Source organism: Nomascus leucogenys, chromosome 3 (assembly GCF_006542625.1).
Source record: "Nomascus leucogenys isolate Asia chromosome 3, Asia_NLE_v1, whole genome shotgun sequence".
In the NCBI taxonomy this organism is placed as follows: domain Eukaryota; kingdom Metazoa; phylum Chordata; class Mammalia; order Primates; family Hylobatidae; genus Nomascus; species Nomascus leucogenys.
Window position 1 is genome coordinate 97,180,747 of NC_044383.1, and position 24,550 is coordinate 97,205,296.

General features: G+C 40.0%; 1 protein-coding gene across 5 annotated transcripts in view; it reads right to left on the minus strand.

Moving 5' to 3' along the window:
* Positions 1-24,550, minus strand: part of CDK19 (cyclin dependent kinase 19) — a 202,594-nt gene that overhangs the window by 158,402 nt on the left and 19,642 nt on the right. Inside the window, exons 1-3 of one of the 5 annotated variants that reach the window (XM_030809562.1) lie at positions 21,703-22,000; positions 13,531-13,622; positions 1,870-1,931 (exon numbers count right to left, since the gene is read on the minus strand). The exons of 2 other annotated variants lie outside the window; for them this stretch is intronic. Coding sequence is in view for 1 of the 3 variants with exons in the window: in XM_030809560.1 (XP_030665420.1) it covers positions 1,870-1,931; positions 7,418-7,471 (116 nt within the window). In the remaining 2 variants the exon portion in view is untranslated. Of the gene's footprint in view, positions 1-1,869; positions 1,932-7,417; positions 7,487-13,530; positions 13,623-21,702; positions 22,001-24,550 lie in introns of those variants that run through there. 2 more of the 5 variants (XM_030809560.1, XM_030809563.1) reach the window with 2 other exon arrangements.

The window sequence follows — 24,550 nt, forward strand, 5'->3', positions numbered from 1 at the left end:
GGCCTCAGTATTAGAGCGGGAGGCAAAAGACACTTACATGGCGGCAGCAAGAGAAAATGAGAAGGATCCCAAAATGGAAACCCCTGATAAAACCATCAGATCTCATGAGACTTATTCACTACCATGAGAGCAGTAGGGGGGAAACTGCCCCCTTAATTCAAATTATCTCCCACCGAGTCCCTCCCACAACATGTGGGAATTATGGAAGTACAATTCAAGATGAGGAGATATGGGTGGGGACACAGAGCCAAACCATATCACACTTACTTGATATCTAAACAACTCCATAAGAAAACCATTCCTCTGATTCCCATTCAGAATCTATCTAAAAACTAGTCACATTACTAACTTTATGTCTAAGAGTACATTGTTAGCTGCTATAGATCTCTTTCTAAAAAAAAAAAAAAAAAAAAAAACTCTTCAAGTATCATGTGAAGAAAGTTCATAAACGGTTAAGTTCACAGAAAGTAACATCTATAATATCTGGCACATAAATAGCAAAATGTTTTCTTTTTTTTTTTTTTTTAAAGCATTACCCAGGTAAAGTACATATGTCAGAATTTCTGATATCTAGTCACACCATAAAAAGTGACTCCACCAGGCAGTGGCTATACTTGTAATTCCAACATTTTGGGGGGCCAAGGTAGGAGGGTTGTTTGAGGCCACAAGTTCCAGACCAGCCTGGGCAATAAAGCAAGACCCTGTCTCTACAAATAACTTAAAAAGTAGTCAGGTGTGGTGGCGTGAGCCTGTGGTCCCAGCTACTTGGGAGGCTGAAGCGGGAGGATTGCTTAGGCCTGGGAGGTCAAAGCCACAATGAGTTGTGATGGCACCACTGCACTCAAGGCTGGGAACCAGTGAGTCCCTGTCCCAAAAAAAAAAAAAAAAAAAAAAAAAAAAAAGACTCATTAAAAAGGTCTCCATAGCAGGGCATGGTGGCTGATGCCTATAATCTTAGCACTTTGGGAGGCTAAGGCGGGCAGATCGCTTGAGCCCAGGGGCTCAAGACCAGCCTGGGCAACATGGGGAAACCCCATCTCTTAAAAAAAAAAAAAAAAAGGTCTCTATAAAAACGTATTTTACAAGTGTGTGGGATGAGAACTAACGGTGGGCAGATCACGAGGTCAAGAGATCAAGACCATCCTGGCCAACATGGTGAAACCCCACCTCTAATAAAAATACAAAAATTAGCTGGGCGTGATGGTGCATGTCTGTAGGTCCAGCTACTTGGGAGGCTGAGGCAGGACAATCACTTGAACCCAGGAGGTGGACGTTGCAGTGAGCCAAGATCACACCATTGCACTCCAGCCTGGCAACAGAGTGAGACTCTGTCTCAAAAAAAAAAAAAAAACAAGTTATCAAGAGACAGGTAACTAGCATATTGGAAACTAACATTTCTGGCAAATGGGACCTATAGCAAGAATGCCTATCTTCCAGTCATGAGTCATGGATTAGGCTGCCCCTCTATTGTGAAGCAATGTTTCAGTAAAAGGAGCAGCATATGAATTATGACTTGGACAAGTTCTCAAGAAGAAATCAGAGTAAAGCTAGGTCTGAGAAAATTACATGGTATATCGCATACATTATACTAATGCTCTGTTTTCCTACTCACTCCTACTATTTCTTAATGGCAAAGAAAGTGAAACTTAGAGTCTTTAGTTCTATCTAAATCTTACTTTTTTAATGAATTTTAGTAATACTGAATAAAATTGTACAGGTATTATCTTGGTTTTAAATTTTATGAAAGTGAATCATTTAATGCATCATTATAAATTACTTAGTGATTACACTTGTGAAAAGCTCTCACCTGTCACATACCCACCCCAGCACACACACACAATGACACCAGAAGGCAATACTCTGCTTTACCTTCTGCTGAAAAGTCTGCTACCTCCAACGCTTGAGGTCCATACACGAAGCCCTCCTGGAATCTATGAACACAGCAGAGGCAAAAGGCAGAGAAGTTTATGTAGATTTAAAGTTACACTGCCCAAAACATAAAATGCCAAATGCCTATCACAAGTCTACATATCTGCCAAGGAACTCAGATTTCAGATTTGACAATGAGCATATCAACAATATATAGGTAACATTCACAATTAATTATATATAATGCAGCTTATTGTATGAAAAGACCAAAAGTTGAGCCTTAACTAATTATATTCTTACCAAAAGAACAAATTTATACTACTGAAAAAACTAATGCAGTAATAAAGTTTGAATTTATATACACTGAAAGTAACAATTCAACTTTTTAAATTATGTGAGAGAGCCAATACATATACAGTAGTCCCCCCCTTATCCATGGGGGATACGTTCCAAGACCCCCAGTAGCTGCCTGAAATCTGGGATAGTACCAGACACCCTATACACGCTGTTTTTTAATCTGTTAACTAAAATGGCTACTAAGTGACAGGTAGTGTCTATAGCATGGATATACTGGACAAAGGGATGATTCATATCCCCAAAGGGACAGAGGAAGACAGTGCTGGACAGCATAAGATTTCATCACACTACTCAAAATGGGTACAATTTGAAACATGAAATCTTTATTTCTGGAATTTTCTATTTAATATTTTCAGACCACAAGTCAGTAACTAAAACAGCAGAAAGCAAAACCACAGATAAAGGGACAATTATATAAAGAATATAAAACAAATTAAAGGCTGGGCACGGTGGGTTATGCCTGTAATCCCATCACTTTGGGAAGCCAAGGCTGGTGGATTGCTTGTGCTCAGGAGTTCAAGACCAGCATGGACAACAGGGAGAAACCCCATCTCTACTAAAAATACAAAAACTAGCTGGACATGGCAGTGCACACCTGTAGTCCCAGCTACTTGGGAGGCTGAGGTGGGAGGATCACCTGAGTCCAGGAGGTTGGGGCTGTACTGAGTCCTGATCACACCACTACACTCCAGCCTGGGCGACAGAGCAGGACACTATTTCAAAAGAAATAAAAAATAGGCTGGGCACGGTGGCTCACACCTGTAATCCCAGCACTTCGGGAGGCCGAGGCAGGCAGATCACAAGGTCAAGAGATCGAGACCATCCTGGCCAACATGGTGAAACCCCGTCTCTACTAAAAATACAAAAATTAGCTGGGTGTCGTGGCACGTGCCTGTAGTCCCAGCTACTCGGGAGGCTGAGGCAGGAAAATTGCTTGAACCCCGGAGGCGGAGGTTGCAGTGAACCAAGATTGCGCCACTGCACTCCAGCCTGGCAACAGGGCGAGAATCCATCTCAAAAAAAGAAAGAAAAGAAAAAATAAAAGAAATTAGGTGGAAAAATACACTTCACAAAATAAAGAATGGCAAACCCTGCAGCTCAAGGTACATTCTCTTCTTAGAACCAGAAATTATTGGGAATATCAGAGAAAAGCAATTAAAAACAGACCTAGAAGAGGACAACGTAAAAGAAAAAAGGAGAAAGTAGCACTGTAAAGCTATTCTAGTGGCAAAATTTAATTTAATTCTGACAGTAATGTTGAAATAAGCAAGGTACTACATATGCCAGGCAGTATGGGAGAGAAATCTACCTTGTTCCAATATCAAAATAAAAATAATCATGAAACATGAAAGGCTTTTCAGAAAACATTCATGTAAAAAATTAAGGATTTAATCAGGTAAAATATTTGATCTCAGATTTTATTTCATTCTTTTCTGGTAATAGGGATAAAAGACTACAAAATATAGCTGATGTATGAGAAAAATGAATCAGATAAATTTTATCAGCTGTTAAAGTTAAAAGAGAGAGGCATATTATCTTTATGGAATATTTAGAAATCTTTAAAAGTATCATCAAATAATTAGGAAAGAAGGAACAAAGTATTGTCTTAAAACCTGATGACACGTCAAGGAAAAAACAGCATTTTAAAACACTGGCCCTGAAGCCAGGTGACTTGAGTTCAAATCCAAGGTAGCTCATTTAATTGCTTTGTGACATCAGGCACTTAATCCCTCAGTATAACCAGAGTTGTTCAATGAGGACACCTTCACCATCTCTCAGATTTATACTGAATATCAGTGACACAAGGTTTTTAAAAATGTTATAAATCACAGAGTGCTATTTTATGCAAAAACTTAAGCCAGTGCATTCTATTTAAATTAGCGACTTAACAAAAGTTGTTAACTAAGAACCAGAGAAAATAGCCGGGCGCAGTGGCTCATGCCTGTAATCTCAGCACTTTGCGAGACTGAGGCAGGTGGATCACCTGAGGTCAGGAGTTCAAGAGCAGCCTGGCCAACAAGACAAAAACTCGTCTCTACTAAAAATACAAAAATCAGCTGGCCACGGTGGCGTGCAACTGTAATCCCAGCTGCTCAAGAGGCTGAGACAGGTGAATCGCTTGAACCTGGGAGGTGGAGGTTGCAGTGAGCCGAGATCGCGCCATTGCACTCCAGCCTGGGCAACAAGACTGAAACTCTGTCTCAAAAAAAAAAAAAAAAAAGAACCAGAGAAAAATGTTCTTTGCCCAGCCAAATAATCTGGGGAGCTGTGTGAGGAAGCCCAAAGAAGCAATCAAAAGTTTGAGCTGGCCAAAAGAGCCTAGAATAGTTAGTTGTCAAAGCTAAATGGCAGCCAGAAGAGCACAGTCCCCAAGAGATAATTATATCAAATTACTAATTTAGCAGTATGCCCAGCCTCAGCTGTATCTTCTCTTAATTCCCAAAACAGCCTTCTAGACTGCACCCTCCTCTAAAGCAATGCTTGTGACATTCTAAGTTAAGTGCATTTGACATACTATGTTGAAACACAGTGACTACTTGAACATTACATATAATCCTGAAAACTAAAGAGATAAATTCCCATCCATTAAAACAATAATAGCAGCAAAGGCTTACAAAGAATGTTTGATGTGCCAGGCACAGTTCTAAGAGTTGTACAAGCACTAACTCATTTGGTCTTCAAAACTCTGAGATAGGTACTATTATACTTTAAAGATGAAGAAATGAGACACAGGGAATTTAAGAAACTTGCCCAAATGCATGCAGCCAGAAGTGGCAAGTCAAACCCAGACCACTCCCAGAAACATGTTCTTCGTCACCACATCATCCAGCCTATGAAATTAAAATCATACAAACCGGCATCTATCTATATGTAAGAAGCCGAACAATTATACGTGTTCTCAAGTATTCAATCATGCTATATATTCCTCAGCATATGCAACATTTTCTCAGAAAATTCCAATTAAAATGTTGTATAAAATATGTAACAAAATGAGAAATGTTTGATATGAAACTAAAAGAAGAATTAGAACTTTTTCAAAACAAAAGGCCTTAAAATTTAAAATCAATATATCCAAAAAACAAATAATATTGGTGTAAGAATAGCAAGACTAAGTATTTCAGTTTTTTAAACTTGCTGTCATTTGATTACATAACTCACTCAAACATTTTGTAAACTTTAAAATCTCAATACAATAAGATACAACCTCATACCTTATGATGGCTACTATCAAAAAACTAAAAAAGGAAAAACTAAAAAATAAAATAAAATAACAAGTGTTGGTGAGGACACAGAAAAACTGGAACCCTTGTGTACTGTTGGCAGGAGCATAAAATGATGCAGTTGCTATGGAAAATAGTATAGCGGCTCATCAAAAAAAATTAAACAGAGAATTACCATATGATCCAGCAGTTCCACTTCTGGGTATGGAGTCAAAAAAACAAAAAGCAGGGACTCAAGGAGATACTTCTATACCCATGTTTGTGGCACCATTATTCACAGTAGTCAAAATGTGGAAACAATCCAAGCTTCCCTTAATGGATGAGTGGATAAACAATTGGTAGCATATACATCTAACAGAATATTAGCCATAAAAAGAAGGGAAATTCTGACACATGCTACAACAAGCTTGAAGGCATTATGCTAGGTCAAATAAGCCCTCACAAAAGGACAAACACTATAGATCCCATGTACATGAGGTAGGTACAGTAGTCAAATTCATAGAGACAGAAAGCAGAATGTGGTTGCCATGTGCTGGGGGAAGGGGAGAATGGGGACTTATTCTTTAATAGGTCCAGAGTTTCAGATTTGTAAGATGAAAGAGGTCTGTGGATGGATGGTGGTGATGGTAGCACAACAATATGAATGTACTCAATGCCACTGAACTGTATACCTAAAAATAGTTAAGATGGTAAATTTCTTGTTATGTGTATTTTATCACAATTTTTAAAAAAGTAACGTGCTAAGTATAGAAAATCTAAAAAGGGAATTGCAAAGAAGAAAAATGAAATTATTTCATCTCCCAAAAAACCACTGTAAACCCCTGTTTAATGTATATCGTCATAGTTTTTAAAAATCATACTATACACGTTTTTTAAAAAGGAATTCCTATCAGTCTTTCTTAAAAACATTAATCCTCTTTAGTACTGATTTAATTTTACTAAAAGTTTAATTGGAAGTCTTTTAATTCAAAGGTTAAAATAATTAAAGTACAATTTTTGCCCCACTAAAACAGTTATGTTATCAAAATAACCACTGGAGTCCTCTAGGTTTCCCAGCAGAATGGCTTTTACTCAGAGTTACTACAGAGTTTCAATTCTTGCATTATTAACCAAACTAGTCTTGTGTAAGCAATCACACGTATTACTACTTGGGTAAATTGTACTAAATTGTTCTCCCTACCTCCATTATCCATCCTCTTTGTGGCAAACACTACTGGCTGCCTAGTATACACCCATTCTCCCTTTCTTCCTTAGGAACAGACCATGGTTTTATTCTGGGTGGCATGTATCCAGGTAAAAGTGTACATTTCCCAGCCTTCCTCGCTGCTATGACTGGTCAATAAGCTAGAAGTGGAAGTCATTGGATGAGACACTTCCAAGACAGCTACTTAAATGGAACTTAGCTAGAAGTTCAGATATGGTGGATGGCACTCCAGCAGTCATTCTGGACAATAAGGGTAATGGAAGCTGTGCCAAGGCACAGTCAAGCAGACAGAAGGAACTCAGGTCTTTGATGATCCTAGAGTCATCATGCCAAAACTGGACTTCAGTGTGAGAAATATACCTCTATTTTGTTGAGACCACCTGTTTTGTATTGTAGGTGAACCTAAATCTAATAAACCCACCTTTACACTGCTGTATCAGTGATCTTTCTAAAATACAAATCACAATCATCAAAATCCTTATCTTGGCACATGATTCCTTATCTTTCATGATTCCTTTGACCTCTGCTTATATCTGCAGCCTTACCTCCAGCCATAAAGAACCAATTATAGACTTCTAATACCACCCTGCCTTTGCACAGGTATACACACTTTGCTGGGAATAAATGCCTTTCCCCAGTCTTTCTCCATGTATCCTTCAAGTCTCAGCTCCTCCAAAAAGCTTTCCTGCTGCACTCACCCTATACACAGGCATAAACAACAAACTCACGCACCAAATATGAATGGACAATGTTCCTTTGTGCTTACCTTTCCTATGAAACTATAATGTAATGTGGAGATGTTTTGGTCTTCCTCTGTCATTAAAGTGAAAGGCCTTGAGGATAGGAAACCATCTGTAACTCTTCGACTTTCTATAGCCCTTAGCACAAGGTCTAGACTAGGGCATAAAGAAGAACTCAATAAATGTTAGATGAGTAAATGAAGTTCAGAGAAATAGTCATTCTTAAGTACTTCAAAAACCTTGGCTGGGCACGGTGCCTCACACCTGTAATCCCAGCACTTTGGAAGGCTGAGGCAAGAGGATCACTTGAACTCAGGAGTTTGAGGCCACCCTGGGCAAAACAGTTAGACCCCATCTCTACAATAAATAAATAAATTTTTTAAAATCTCGTATTCTCAAGCACTTAAAGGAGGCTGGGCGCTGTGGCTCACACCTGTAATCCCAGCACTTTGAGAGGCTGAGGTGGGCGGATTAGTTGAGGTCAGGAGTTTGAGAACAGCTTGGCCAACATGGTGAAACTCTGTCTCTACAAAAATACAAAAATTAGGCCAGGCGCGATGGCTCACACCTGTAATCCCAGCACTTCAGGAGGCCAAGGCAGGCAGATCACAAGGTCAAGAGATCGAGACCATCCTGGCCAACATGGCAAAACCCTGTCTCTACTAAAAATATAAAAATTAGCTGGGTATGGTGGCACATGTCTGTAATCCCAGCTACTTGGGAAGCTGAGACAGGAGAATCACTTGAACCCAGGAGATGGAGGTTGCAGTGAGTAGAGATGGCGCCACTGCACTCCAGCCTGGGCGACAGAGTGAGACTCCATCTCAAAAAAAAAAAAAAAATACAAAAATTAGCCGGGCATGGTGGCATGCACCTGTAATCCTAGCTGCTCAGGAGACTGAGGCAGGAGAATCACTTGAACCTGGGAGGCAGAGGTTGCAGTGAGCCGAGATCGCACCACTGCACTCCAGCCTGGTGACAGAGTGACACCCCGTCTCAAAAAAAAAAAAAAAAAAAAAGTCACGCTGTTGCCTTCATTTCAAATCACAACACAAATAAAATCTCCTATCAAGGTATATATCAGAAGACATCAGAATTTTTTTTATTTTATTTTTATTTAAATTTATTTTAAGACAGTTGGTAATACTTAAACTTCCTAACTACAAAATACCATTTTTCTTCCAAAAAAACCAAGCTTCCTGAGTGGATAAACAAACCTATTTTTTTCAGTACGGTTGTTCAGCTGTTCAAGAGAAGGCAATGGAGAACATTTTATCTCATTTCAAGACATCTCTACAACAAATATTTATTGAGGATCAATTATGTGCCAGGCATTGTACTGCACAATTAAAATACTGAATGATGAGCTGCTTGAAAGAAGAATGTTCCAAGGTAGTATGAGTGCAAAGGAGGAGTATCATGGGCATTTCTCATCTCTGGAAGATTTCCCATCTTCCAGAGATGAGAAAGCAGAGAGGAGGTGGCATTTAGATATACTTTTAAAATTTTTTAAAGGAAAAATGAAACATGCAAGAAAGAGATTTTAACTTTTCATTTTTTTATAATCTCAAGTTTGTTCTTAGGTAAGATAGAAGAAGCCAGTGTATTTTAGTGCCTACTACATAGCATTATGTAGTTCTTTATGCACATTATCTTGATTAACCATCCAAAAAGTTGTAAGGAAAGAAAATGTGTGAGATATTAGTGTATTAGTCCATTTTGCATTGCTATAAAGGAATACCTCAAACTGGCTAATTTAAAAAGAAAAGAATTTTATTTGGCGCATGGTTCTGCAGGCCATATAAGAAACATGGCACCAGCATCTGCTTCTGATGAGGACCTCAGGAAGCTTTCAATCATGGCACAAGGGGAAGGGGAGCCAGTGTGTCACATGGCAACAGAGGGAGCAAGAGAGAGAGGAGGGATATCCCAGATTCTTTTTGAACAACCAGATCTCCCTGGGAACTGATAGAGGAAGAATTCACTCATTACCAAGGACAGCACCAAGCCAGTCATAAGGGATCTGCCCCCATGACCCAAACACTTCCCAGTTGGCCCCACCTCCAACACTGGAGGTCAATTTCCAACCTGAGATTTGGAGGGGACAAATATCCAAACTATATCAGACAGTTGCCTGTCCCAGTAATAAGAAACACAGCAGAACTTGGTGAAAGCAAGACCCGATTCGGGCTGGGTGCAGTGGCTCACACCTCTAATCCTAGCACTTTGGGAGGCCAACACGGGCAGATGGCTTGAGCTCAGGAGTTCAAGACCAGTCTGGGCAACATTGTGAAACCCCATCTCTACAAAAAAATACAAAAATTAACTAGGCGTGTTGCCACATCCTAGTAGTCCCACCTACTCAGGAGGCTGAGGTGGGAGGATTGCTTGAGCCCAGGAGGTAGAAGCTGCGATGAGCCAAGATCACGTCACTGCCTAGGTGACAAAGTGAGACCCTGTCTCAAATGAAAAAAAAAAAAAAACCTATTCAGAGATACAATCAGCTCTTTAGAGTCAAAGAATCTGTCAATAACTTGCCAAACTGGCTCCCTCACCCCACCTCAATCCCAATTCCCCAGAATAAAAATGTAAAGATTCCAACATAAACTTTGTGAAGTTTAAAAGCTAATGCTATAATTACACACCAAAACAGAAGCAACTTCTCAAAGAAACCTGCTATACTCAACTAATAAAAGAAACAGAATTAGTTAGAGAAAAGGGCATGATATAACAGCTTTTATCTGTCCAAACAAAATTGAATTCTTACTTGTACCCTCCCCTTCTAAATAAACCCAGAAACACAGGAGGAAAATAAGAACAAAAGGACAGACTTTCCACTCTGAAATTATGCTGCTGGCAACAACTGCCATTTGTCCCTTTTATGCCTGCTCAAATGATGCCACAGTTTGGTCCCAGGTTCTGGGAAATCCAATCAACTCTCATCCTGGCCACTTATCAGTCCTTCACCCAGTTGCCAAACTGGTCACTGAATCCTAGCTCCTAAATAAATCCCTTGGACTTTTCCCCAGTTCTGCACCTTTTCTACCCCCACAGTTACCACTAAGAAACAGGTCCTCATCATTTCTGTTTGGACCTAACAGCTATCTACTTCCAATGTCATCCAACTTTTGTCCTTTCCACCATCCACACTGCTGCAAAACTGATCACAAAATTCTCCTCTGTAAAACTATACAGCAAACTGTTAAGCAGTGGTTATCTCTAGTGAATGGGATTACAGGGACTTTTCACTGCCTATTTTTTTATTACTTGTTTGCATGTTACGACAAACATGTATTCCCTTTACAATCAGAAAAAAAAATCACTATTTCCATTTTGGGAACTAAAATAATTTATTCCACTTGGAATCTATTACTCCCTTTCTCCATCAGGTTAAACACCAAATTCTTTAGCTTGGCACACATGATCACGCTCTCCCTCTCTCTCAAATGCATTTCCAACCTCCATCCTGAGTATTTGCTCTAGACATCCTGAATGACTTGCTGTTGTTCTTTCCTCCACAATTTTATACATTTTGCTTCCTCTGCATACACTACAAAGATGTAACAATAATCTCGAGTCTGTTCCATATAAGCAATCTATCTCCCACTAATAGCTATCATAAATTATTAATCTAAGAATGAAGTTTCACTTGCTCACCTGCAGCACACTATTCCTGTAGTCTGCAGCCTACAGTCCCACCATTATACCAACATACTAAATTCTTTCCTTCTGGTCAGGGTAACTGATGTTTTTAAAAGGATAAAATGACACTTTGCATCCATAGCCTGAGAGATGACATGGGAGGAGGCAGCACAATGCAGAGTACTAACTTTGGGTAGGGGCAGGAACAGCAGACAAATATAGGGCAAGGACCCTCGTTAAATTTGCTGCACAACTTTTCGGAGTGTAATAGCTTTACTTGAAGTGTTGCAAATTTCCACATCAAATAAAAGCACAATAAAGTTAAATTTGAAAACACTAAGAATATCTGAGCTGGGTGCTATGGCTCACACCTATAATTTCAGGACTTTGGGAAGCCAAGGCAGGCAGATCACTAGAGGTCAGGAGTTCGAGACCAGCCTGGCCAACATGATGAAACTCCATCTCCACTAAAAATACAAAAGTTAGCTGAGCGTGGTGGTGCACATCTATAATCCCAGCTTCTCCAAAGGCTGAGGCAGGAGAATCCCATGAACCCAGGAAGTGGAGGTTGCAGTGAGCCGAGATCACACCATTGCTCTCCAGCGTGGGTGACAGAGCAAGATTCTGTCTCAAAAAAAAAAAAAAAAAAAAAAAAAAAAAAAAAAAAGCACTTCCAGACCTAAATATAAGAGCTTAAACCACAAAACTCTAAGAAGAAAACAAAGGAGTAAATCTTTGCAACCTTGGATCAAGCAGTGGTTTCTTAGCACAAGCACAAAAAAAAAAGATGGATTGGACTTCATCAAAATTAAAAACTTTTGTGATTCAAAATGAATCACAAAACCAAAGAAGTGAATCATCAAGAAATTGAAAAGGCAGGCTGGGCACGGTGGCTCACGCCTGTTATCCCAGCACTTTGGGAGGCCGAAGCGGGTGGATCACCTGAGGTCAGGGGTTCGAAACCAGCCTGGCCAACATGGTGAAACCCCGTCTCTACTAAAAATACAAAAATTAGCCAGCATAATGGTGCACACCTGTAATATCAGCTACTCGGGAGGCTGAGGCAGGAGAATTGCTTGAGCTGGGGAGGGAGAGGCTGCACCGAACCAAGATCACACCACTGCATTCCAGCCTGAGTGACAGAGCAAGACTTCGTCTCAAAAAAGAAAAAGAAAAAAAAGAAAGTGAAAAGGCAACTCAAAAAAAACAAGAAATATTTGCAAATTATACATCACATAAGAGCACAGTATTAATATAAAAAGAACTCTTACAACAATAAAAATACAACCCAATTTTAAAATGAGCAAAGAATTTGAGTAGGCATTTCTCCAAAGAATATATGCAATGGTCGCTAAGCACATGAAAAAATGCTCAACATCATAAGTTATTAGGGAACTGCAAATCAAAACCACAGTGAGCTACCACTTCACACCCACAACAATGACTAAAATCAGAAAGATAGACATATGCTGACAAGAATGCAGAGAACTGAAACCCTCATACATTTCAGGTGGAAATGTGAAATGGTACAGCTGCTTTGGGAAAGAGGCTGGTAGTTCTTCCAAAGGTTAAACATCATAACAGCTAAAATATTATGCTGCAATTCCATGCCTAGATATATACCCAAGAGAACTGAAAACATATGGCCCAACAAAAACTTCTACAAAAATATTCATAGCAGCATTAATCATAATAGCCTAAAAGTGGAAACAATCAAATGTTCATCAGTTGATGAATGGACAAATACATCGTGATATATCCACACAGTCATTTGAAAGAATGATATACCCATACATGCTACAATATGGGTGAACTTTGATTATGCTGAGTAAAAGAAGCAAGACACACAATAACATATATAGTGTGATTTCATTTTTACATAATGTCCAGAATAGACAAATCCATAGACAAGCCACAAAAAGTTGATTAGAGGATACCAAGGAAATGAGGAGTGACTGCTAATGTGTACAGAATGTTTGTAGTTATGAAATGTTCTAAAATTAGATAATGGTGATAATTATACAATCCTGTGCATATGCTAAAAACCACTGAATTGTCAAAAAAAAAAAAAAAGCCCCTGGCTAGAAGGCCCTAAACAAACATTTAACTAATGGAAAATGCACTAATTCATCAATCAGTCAATATCCTAGAATGTTCATAGAAAAGTACATTCTGACAATCTTTGATAACCAATTTGCCTTCATCAGTCTCCCTTCATTGGAGATCATTGCTTGCTCCACAGGTAAACAGTTGATCTTTGAACAACACAGGGCTTAGTGGCGCTTACCCCACACACAGTCAAAAACCCACATACAACTTCTGACTCCCACAAACTTAACTACTCACAGCCTACCATTGACTGGAAACCTCACCGATAACATAGTCAATTAACATATATTTTGTATGTTATTTTTATCATATACTGTATTCTTACAATAAAGTAAGCTACAGAAAAGAAAATGCTAAGGAAACCATAAGAAAGACAAAATATATTTACTATTCATTAGTAGAAGTGGATCATCATAAAGTTCTTCATCCTCATTGTCTTCACATTGAGTCGGCTGAGAAGAAAGAGGGGAGTTGGTCTTGCTGTCTCAAGGATGGCAGAGGTGGAGGAGGTAGAAGGGGAGACAGAAGAGGCAGCCACACTTAGTGTAACTTTATAGAAATACATCATAGGCCGGGCACAGTGGCTTATGCCTGTAATCCCACCACTTTGTGAGGCCGAGGCAGGCAGATCACCTGAGGTTGGGAGTTGGCAACCAGCCTGACCAACATAGAGAAAACCCGTCTCTACTAAAAATACAAAATCAACCAGGCATGGTGGCACATGCCTGTAATCCCAACTACTCGGGAGCCTGAGGCAGGAGAATCGCTTGAACCAGGGAGGCAGAGATTGTCATGAGTCGAGATCAAGCCATTGCACTCCACCCCGAGCAACAAGAGCGGAACTCCATCTCAAAAAAAAAAAAAAAAAAAAAAAAGAAATACATCATAATTTCTGCCTGACTTTTTTGCTTTTTCATTTCTCTAGCAATGTTTTGGTATGGTACCATTCCTTCTTCCACCATCTGCTTTAGTTTCAGTGTCTGTATCACAGAAGAGGAGATGTTGTAAAAGAAGTCCAAAGCAGCCTAATCAGAACCATTTTGCCAGCTTGTCTAACATCAATTTGTTTCCTGATACTGCTTCTTGTGTGTCTTTTTCCTCATCATCTGGTACTGGTTCAGAAGCACTCATCTCCATCAAGTCATTTATTAATTCCTCTGGTGTGCCATCTATTAGGTCTTTAATTCTCTCAGATCTGTATTTTAAAACCCTTCACTCCCCCATCTTTTTTTCCATACCCACAATTTCCTTTATCATTTCCTTAACTGGCTCTGTCATAAACCTTGTGAAGTCATGCACAACATCTGGGCACTGTTTTCTCCAGCAGGAATATATTGTTTTGAGCTTGATGGCTTCTGTGGCTGTAACAATAGCATCTTAAATGGTGCAATCCCTCTAGACTTTCATGATGTTCTCCCTATTGGGTTTCTCTTTCATAATGTAGACAATCCTTTCTATAGGGTACCGCGTGTAATGAGCCTTAAAGGTCTTAATGACCCACTGATCTACAGGCTAAATTAGAAATGTGTTTGGGGGCAAATAGATCACTTCAACACCTTTAGTGTTGAACTCATTGGGCTATGGGGGATCACGGCATTGTCTAATATCAAAAGAACTTTTAAAGGCAGTCCCTTATTGGCAAGGTACTTCCTTAGGGAACAAAGCATTGATGGAACCAATCAAGAAAAAGGGTTCTCATTGTCCAGACTTTCTTTTGTAAAATGAAAAGACTGGCAGCTGGTGTTTATCTTTTCCTTCCAAGGCTCAGGGGTTAGCAGCTTTATAGATAAGGGCAGTCCTAATCATAAACCCAAACTGCATTTGCACACAATGGTAGAATTCTATCCTTCTATCCCTTCTTGCCTTAAATCCTGGGGCTTGCTTCATTACTAATAAATGTTTCTTGTGGTATTTTTTCCAGAATAAGGCCCTTTTGTCCACATTAAAAACCTATTCAGGGCCAGGCGCGGTGGCTCACACCTGTAATCCCATCACTTTGGGACGTTCAGACGGGCGGATCACTTAAAGTCAGGAGCTCGAGACCAGCCTTGGCCAACATGGTGAAACCCTGTCTCTACTAAAAATATAAAAATTAGCTGGGTGTGGTGGTGCATGCTTGTAATCCCAGCTACTTGGGAGGCTGAGGCAGGAGAATCGTTTGAACCTGGGAGGCAGAGTTTGCAGTGAGTGGAGATTGTGCCACTGCATTCCAGCTTGGGTGACAGAGCAAGGCTCTGACTAAAAAAACAAACAAACAAAAACCTATTCAGGCAGATATCCTTTCTCCTCAATGATTTTTTTTTTTTTTTTTTTTGGGAACAAGGTCTCACTCTGTCACCCAGGCTAGAGTGCAGTGGAACAATCACAGCTCACTGTAGCCTCTACCTCCTAGGCTTAAGGGATTCTCCAACCTCAACCTCACAAGTAGCTGAGACTCTAGGTAACGTGCCACCATATTTTATTTTATTTTTTTGTAGCGACAGGGTCTATGTTGCCCAAGCTGGTCTCGAACTCCTGGGCTCAAGTGATCCTCCTGCCCTGGCCTGCCAAAGTGCTGGGATTTACAGGCGTGAGCCATGACACCTGGCAGGAATTTATTGTTTTGAGCTTCCATAATTCAATTATTTTCTTATTGGCATCTGGGAACTTATCTGCCGCATTTACTGTTATCTTGACTGGGTTTTGGGGGTTTCGTTGTTGTTGTTTCATTTTGAGACTTAGTCTCGCTCTGTTGCCCAGGCTGGAGTGCAGTGGCGTGATTTCGGCTCACTGCAACTTCTGCCTCCTAGGTTCAAATGATTCTCCTGTCTCAGCCTCCTGAGTAGCTGGGATTACAGCTGTGCGCCACCATACCCGGCTAATTTTTGTATTTTTAGTAGAGACAGGGTTTCATCATGTTAGTCTGGCTGGTCTCGAACTCCTGACCTCAAGTGATCTGCCCACCTCGGCCTCCCAAATTGCTGAGATTACAGGCGTGAGCCACTGCACCCGGCCTGTTTTTTGTTTTTTGTTTGTTTGTTTTTGAGACAGGCTCTTGATCTGCTGCCCAGGCTGGAGTGAAGTGGTGCAAGATTATGGCTCACTATAACCTCAAACTTCTGGGATCAAGTGACCCTCCTGCATCAGCTTCTCAAGTATCTAAGACTACAGGTTTGCATCACCATGCCTGGCTAATTTTTTTTTTTTTTTTTTTTTAAGAGATCGGGTCTCACTATGTTGCCTAGGTTGGTCTCAAACTCCTGGTCTCAAGAGATCCTCCTGCCTCAGGTTCCCTAAGTGCTGGGATTACAGGCATGAGCCACCACATCCAGCCTATCCTGACAATTTTAAAGCCATCTCTTTCCAAAATTATCAAACCATCCTTGGCTGCCATAAAATTCTCCAGCTTTAGATCCTTCACCTTTCTTTTGCTATAAGATGTCATATGAATTCTTTTTTTCTCAAATCACATTAGAATCTATAGGTATGCCTCTCTTATAGCAATCCTGCACCCACAGAGAAGCTGTATCTTTTCAATACAAGATAAAAAGTTATTTAGCAAAAAGTGCAAGGTTTTTACACCTGTTGGCATAGCTGGAGAAATGGCTTCACAAATTTCTTTTTCTTTTTTTTTATAATCCTTATGCTGTATTCATTTATCTTGAAATGGTGAGCAACTGCAGCTGCAGACTTCAATCTACAGTACATATCAAGGAATTGAACTTTTTTTTTCTAATGTCATGACTTCTCTCTGCTTCTTGGGAGCACTTCTGGCATGATTAATGGCACTCCATATGGGTGCCATGGTATTATTCAAACTTTACAGTATTCCACTTAACATGATGAAAAATACACAAGAACCACAAGTGATCACTTTTTACTGCTATATCCAACTTACCAGAGAGACAAACTGCTTATGTGGAGATGATTAGCATCACATTGCATTTTAAGCGTTTATCTGCAACACTTGAGCTCACAGCAATAGCAAGAAGTGGCTATGAAATTATTATAGTAAGTAGTACAGTATGTACAACAGTGAATTTTATGTAGTTATGATTCAGTACTATACCTTTACATTTGTTTACATTTCTCTGGACTGCAAATGGCATCATGTGTGGTCTTTAAGTGTTTGTGTGCATAAGTTTTGATAAATTTTAACTTTTTTTTTGAGGTGGAGTCTTGCCCTGTCACCGGGCTGGAGTGCAGTGGCACAATCTCGGCTCACTGCAACCTCTGCCTCCTGGGTTCAAGAGATTCTCCTGCCTCAGCCTCCCAAGTAGCTGGGACTACAGGCATGTGCCACCACGCCCAGCTAATTTATTTTTAGTAGAGACGGGGTTTCAGCACGCTGGCCAGGATGGTCTCGATCTCTTCACCTTGTGATCCACCCGCCTCGGCCTCTCAAAGTGCTGGGATTACAGGCATGAGCCACCACACCAGCCAAATTTTAACTTTATTTTTAGACAGGGTCTAACCATGTTGCTCAGGCTGGTCTCAAACTCCTGAGCTTAAGGAATTCTTCCACCTTGGCCTCCCAAAGTGCTGGGATTACAGGAATGAGTCACCATGCCTGGCCAAATTTTAACTTTTTATAATAGATTTGTGTCTATTTTATGGTAGTAAATGATAAAATAGACTAGTATCTACATACATTTTATACATTCATGACACATTTAATTTTTTCCATATTTCTAAGCAATGCAATTCATTTACCAATTTATTCAAATTGTTGCAAATCTCCAAAAAATTTTTCTACATACTTATTGGAAAAAGTTCATGTATAAGTGGACCTGCACAGCTCAAATTTTGTTCAAAGAGCAACTGTAGTTCTCATTATCTTTATAAATCCCATTACAGACTTAAATGTTGGGATAGGAGTTAGAAAAACCAATATATAGCTATTCATGTACTGAACACCAATATATCAGATGCTGAAACATATTATGTGATATTAAGGAAGGCACTGTATATTTCTGGACTTCTTCTGAGGCAAACAATTTGAACCAGATAAGATTCCACATAGCTCTAAACGCTTATGTTGTATTTATACTGCTACCCATAAGTACATCTAAGAGGAGGTTTTTAAGTTTTTAATTATATAGGTGCTTAGGCTGGGCATGGTGGCTCAAGCCTGTAATCTCCGCACTTTGGGAGGCGGAGGCAGGTAAATCACTTGAGGTCTGGAGTTCAAGACCAGCCTGGCCAACATGGAGAAAACCCGTCTCTACTAAAAATAGAAAAATTAGCCCAGCGTGGTGGCAGGTGCCCGTAATCCCAGCTACTGGGGAGGCTGAGGCATGAGAATCACTTGAACCTGGGAGGCAGAGGTTGCAGTGAGCCAAGATCACACCATTACGCTTTAGCCTGGGTGACAGAGCAAGACTCTGTCTCAAAAAATAATAAAATAAAATAAAAAATAAATTATATAAGTCCTTAAAACTCCTACTTTATGTAAACCAATATAGTAATAAGAAATATTGATCCACAGATTCACTTTGAAATTTCATAATAATTATCATGATAAATTAAAGTACATTTTGATTTACATACTCTTTCCTATCCCTCTACATATTTCTACTTTAGAAAGTTCTCTCTCTCAGAAAAACAAAATTTTAACTGGACATCTGTTGATCACAGTGCTATTTATAATAATAAAAAGTTATAAATAAGCGTCAATCAACAGAGTAACTGGTTAAACGAATAAAGGTACATGTATATAGACTATAGTTATTAAAAAGGTAGAACAAGGGCCGGGTGCGGTGGCTTACGCCTATAATCCCAACACTTTGGGAGGCCGAGGAGGGTGGATCACAATGTCAGGAGTTCAAGACCAACCTGGCTAACACGGTGAAACCCTGTCTCTACTAAAAATACAAAAAAATTAGCGGGGCATAGTAGCAGGCGCCTGTAGTTCCAGCTACTCAGGAGGCTGAGGCAGGAGAATGGCGTGAACCTGGGAGGCGGAGGTTGCAGTGAGCCGAGATCGTGCCACTGCACTCCAGCCTGGGCAACAGAGTGAGACTCCGTCACAAAAAAAAAAAAAAAAAAAAAAAAATTAATTAATTAATTAATTAAAAATGTAGAACACTGGTTCTGATCTGTCATGGAAAAAAAGAAAAACAGAATTAAATTTTAAAAGTAAAAGAAAAGAAAAATGTAGAACAGTGATTTTGGGAGGAAAGAAGGTCAGAAAGCAGATTTTTACCCATACCCATAAGAATAACTGCATATAATTAAAGATATTATTGACGGAAGGGTTGTAGATGTAAGTGGTATAGATTTTCTTCAGGAAAAAAAGAACAGAACACAACTATTGGAAAAGAAGGTTTAGCAAAATGGAAAAATATTCATTATATATTGTAAAATGTAAAATACAGGCTACTAAAAAGTATGTAGAATATGATCACATTTTGGAGAAAAGTAGGTATTTCCTGAGAAAGAAGTGTAGAAAAACATACCACACCATTCATAATGGTTATCTATGAATAACTTTACTTCTTTTTGCTTATCTTTGTTTCCTAATTTTTCTTTTTTTTATAGAGACAAGTTCTCACTATGTCGCCCAGGCTGAATTCAAACTCCTGGGTTCAAGCGATCCTCCTGCCTCAGCCTTCTGAGTAGCTGAGACTACAGGAACAAACACTCTGCCCAGCTTGGTTTTTTAAATAATAATAATTACTATTATTATTTTTAGAGATAGGATCTCACTATGTTGTCTAGGCTGATCTTGAACTCCTGGCCTCAAGCAATCCTCCCACCTCAACCTCCCAAAGTGCTGGGATTACAGGCATGAGCCACCAGGCCCAGCCACCCAGCATGTTTTCTAATTTTTTCTTAAACATATATATATATTTTTTTTGACACAGAGTCTCACTCTGTTGCCAGGCTGGAGTGCAGTGGCATGATCTCAGCTCACTGCAACCTCTGCCTCCCGGGTTCAAGCAATTCTCCTGACTCACCCTCCCAAGTGACTGGGACTATAGGCGCATGCCACTGTGTCCAGCTAATTTTTGTATGTTTAGTAGAGACGGGGTTTCACCATGTTGGCCAGGATGGTCTCGATCTCTTGACCTCATGATCCACCCACCTCGGCCTCCCAAAGTGCTGAGATTACAGGCGTGAGCCACCGCGCCTGACCCTTTATTTTTTTAATTTGAGAAAAGATAAGGTCTCCTTTACCTTTTTTCTTTATTTTCAAGGCTGAAGTAAAAGAGCCCATCATCAAACCAATTTTCCTTTCCTAATATAATAAACTTTTTGTTGTTGTTGTCTTGCTCTGTCACCCAGGCTGGAGTGCAGTGGGCACAATCTCGGCTCACTGCAGTGGCGCAATCTCAGCTCACTGCAACCTCCGCCTCCCAGGTTCAAGCGATTCTCTTGCCTCAGCCTCCCGAGTAGCTGGGATTACAGATGTGTGCCACCATGTCCGGCTAATTTTGGTATTTTTAGTAGAGACGGGGTTTCGCCATGTTGCCAGGCTGGTCTCGAACTCCTGACCTCAGGTGATCCACCCGCCGCGACAGGCGAGGGATGGACATTCATGGTGAATACTTTTTTATAACAATTCATTATAGATGTGGATAAAATTCTATCTTCCTGCTGAATCTAACCAGATTAATCCCCACTCTCAAAAAACTGACTATAATTTTTACTCAATATCTACCCTTTTTATTTACCAACTTAACCTTCAGGGAAATTTATCATTGAAATCCCTCTACATAGATTTAGCAAATAAATAAACTAATGCTTTGCTGGAGACTTTTATACGTTTTGATTCAATTACTCCTCACAACAATCAGTGAGGAGTACTTTGTCATCCAACAGATCTTGCAGATGGGGAAACTGAGATACAGACAGAGTATTTAACTACCAAGATCCCACTGCTAGACAGTATTTATTAGCTGAGATTTGAAATAGGTTTTCAAAAGATTTTGGTATATTGCAGTTTGTTTTTCCTTTGTATGTATATTTACTAGGAATCAGGAGCAAAAATCCTTCCCCGAGAACGGAAAATACAAGTAGTTTGTTAAGAGGGAATAAACATTATTCAAATCATTTAGTCCCCAAAAAATACTGTTTATTCAAATGCTGAAAAAGAAAATGTCTTTGTGACAGTAAACTAAACAAGGAGCCTTGGCTAATCGGCCTAGAGCAAAGGTAAAATCTAATATGACTCTGTTCTCTTCACTATTATAAATACCAAATTTCTCTGTGGTGTTTTCCTATCACTTATCTAAAAAGATAAGGACAACATTAGTGTTATAAGGCTTTGCTTAAAAAAAATTATCCTAAATGTTAAGTCTTTATACTTATATGGACATGAAAGTCAACAAAATGTGTTTTGGTTGATTATGAAAAGTCTTTACACAGTGTGGGAGACAGTTATAGTTCATAAATTGTACTTATCATTAAGAATGTGGGTTTTAACTGCTTAACATTAACTCAAAGATTTCTTTCCCACCTTTCACTGAACCCTTTGTTCCACACTGTGGCAGAGACTTATTACTGACTGGCTTCCCCAGAGCCATTCACAACCTGTTTTCCCTTGTGTTCCTCTAATCCATAGAAAGCAATTGCTTACCATTTGGTTGGCACAGTCTCTTTTGCCTTTCAGCCTTTGCCTCTTCCCCTTCTTCCTGCCTAGAATGTGAAAGAAATACCTGGAGGCATAACAATCATTTGGGACCACATGTACAAAAACCACAGAACAGAAGAAAGGAGGTGAATACTTGTTAATATCCTGGCACAACTGCACCAGCCCAGCATGCCCCATCTCTGGACCTTTCATTACAAGAGGAAAACAAACACCTTATTTGTACAATATTGATTTTTCTGTTGCACAAAGCCAGAATGACAAATCCACACACGATAAACACCACAGTTGTGTTCTTCCCAGTTTTTTTGTTTGTTTTGAGATGGAGTCTCGCTCTGTCACCCAGGCTGGAGTGCAGTGGCGCAATCTCAGCTCACTGCAACCTCTGCCTCCCGGGTTCAAGCAATTCTCCTGTCTCAGCCTCCCAAGTAACTGGGACTAAGGGCGTCCGCCACCACGCCCAGCTAACTTTTGTATTTTTAGTGGAGATGGGGTTTCACCATATTTGGTCAGGCTGGTCTTGAACTCCTGACCTCAGGTGATCCACCCGCCTTGGCCTCCCAAAGTGCTAGGATTACCTGTGAGCAACCGCGCCTGGCCTGTTCTTCCCAGTGTTAAATGACAGCTAGATCTGCACTCTCCTCTCTCCAGCAGTTTGAAACTTTTTTTTCTTTTTTTTGAGATGGGGTCTCGCTCTGTCACCAGGCTGGAGTGCAGTAGCGTAATCTTGGCTCACTGCAACCTCTGCCTCCCAGGTTCAAGCGATTCTCCTGCCTCAGCCTCCCAAGTAGCTGGACTACAGGCGCCCGCCACCACGCCCAGCTAAATTTTTTTGTATTTTTAGTAGAGATGGGGTTTCACCGTCTTAGCCAGGATGGTCTCGATCTCCTGAACTCGTGATCCACCCACCTCAGCCTCCCAAAGTGCTGGGATTACAGGGGTGAGCCACCACGCCTGGCCTGATATTTTTTAAAATGCTTTTAACAATTTCTACACCAAAACGTGAAACTTTGTTTATTCTTCACTACTTTTCAGAATAATATATATATGTGAAAAAAAATCACCCATTATTCCAATAAAAATTAAGAGTAGGAAATTAAGATGACTAGAAAACTTCCTGGTAAATTATATTGTAGAACATATCTTTAACATAAAAGTAGAAAAATGTGGATGACAAAATTACATAAATATAAAATATTCCAAGGAAAACTTGCTGCTGTCTTGTTTTGTTTTGTTTCTGTGACAGGGTCTCAGTCTGTCGCCAAAGCTTGAGTGCAGCAGTGCGATCACGGCTCACTGTAGCCTCAACTTTCCCTGGCTCAGGTGTTTCTCCCACCTCACCCTCCTGAGTAGCTAGGACTACAGGTGCATGTCACCATGCCTGGCTAATTTTTGTATTTTTTGTAGAGACAGGGTTCCCCCTTGTTGCACAGGCTAGTCTGGAACTCCTGGGCTCAAGCAATCCACACACCTTGGCCTCCCAAAGTGCTGGGATTACAAGTGTGAGTCACCATGCCCAGCATAAACTTCCTGCTTTTTAATAAGTCAAAAATACTTACCAACTATAAAATGGGTAAAGACTAGTGAGGTTGGAAGAGGGGTGGTACCTCGACCATGAACTACAGGTCCTAGGAGCTAAGAGAGATGTAAATTGTAAGGCTGGTAAGATCTTTAGCTCAGATGTAGGAAAATCATGGAGAAACAGCTCTAATTACTATCACGCTAAAGCAGAAACCATTTCAACTGTCAAATTGTGATAAAGAACATTCACAGCCACTGAGGTTGAGATGAGGGGCACTTTTTATATATTGTTAGTGGTAGTGGAGAAAACTATATATGAAAAAAATTAGGTTATATATACTAAGAGCCTTAAACAACTAATACCCTTTGACACAGCAAATTAACTTATAAGACGTTATTTTAAGGAAAGAATTGGATATAAGGACCAAGATTTAGACACAACAACAGCTATTAGTATTACATATATTATCAAGATATTAGGAAAAACTTAAATGTTCAACAAGCAGAAAGAGTTCAGTAAAGCATTGCATATTCATATAAAAGTATAAACATCCACTAAAAATCAAGTTCTTAAAGAAAAATTTGATAATATAGATAAACACTGATCGTATCTACAGTTGGAAGATCTCAAACTCATTCACAGAACCCTTAGTATCTTAGTAATTTGTTTACAGGAACTTAGGTCAAAGGAAATACCTAATGATTCCATTTATTACATAATTAGGTAAAGTAATTTAGTAACTACTTATGTCCAAACAACATATAATTATTCAAAAATAAAATACAGGCTGCCGGGCACGGTGGCTCACGCCTGTAATCCCAGTACTTTGGGAGGCCAAGGCGGGCGGATCATGAGGTCAAGAGATCGAGACCATCCTGGCCAGCATGGAGAAACCCTGTCTCTACTAAAAATACAAAAAATTAGCTGGGCATGGCGGTGCGTGCCTGTAGTCCCAGCTACTTGGGAGGCTGAGGGAGGAGAATCGCTAGAACCCAGGAGGCAGAGGCTGCAGTGAGCTGAGATCGTGCCACTGCACTCCCGCCTGGCGACAGAGTTAGATTCCGTCAAACAAACAAACAAACAAATAAATAAATAAATAAAAATACAGGCTGGGAGTGGTGGCACATGCTTGTAATCCTAGCAGTTTGGGAGGCTGAGGTGGGTGGACTGTTTGAGCTCAGGAGTTTGAGACCAGCCAACACAACATGGTGTGACCCCCATCTCTACAAAAACTACAAAAATTAGCTGGGCATGGTGGCATGCACCTTCCAGCTACTCGGAAGGCTAAAATCAGAAGATGGCTTCAGTCCAGGA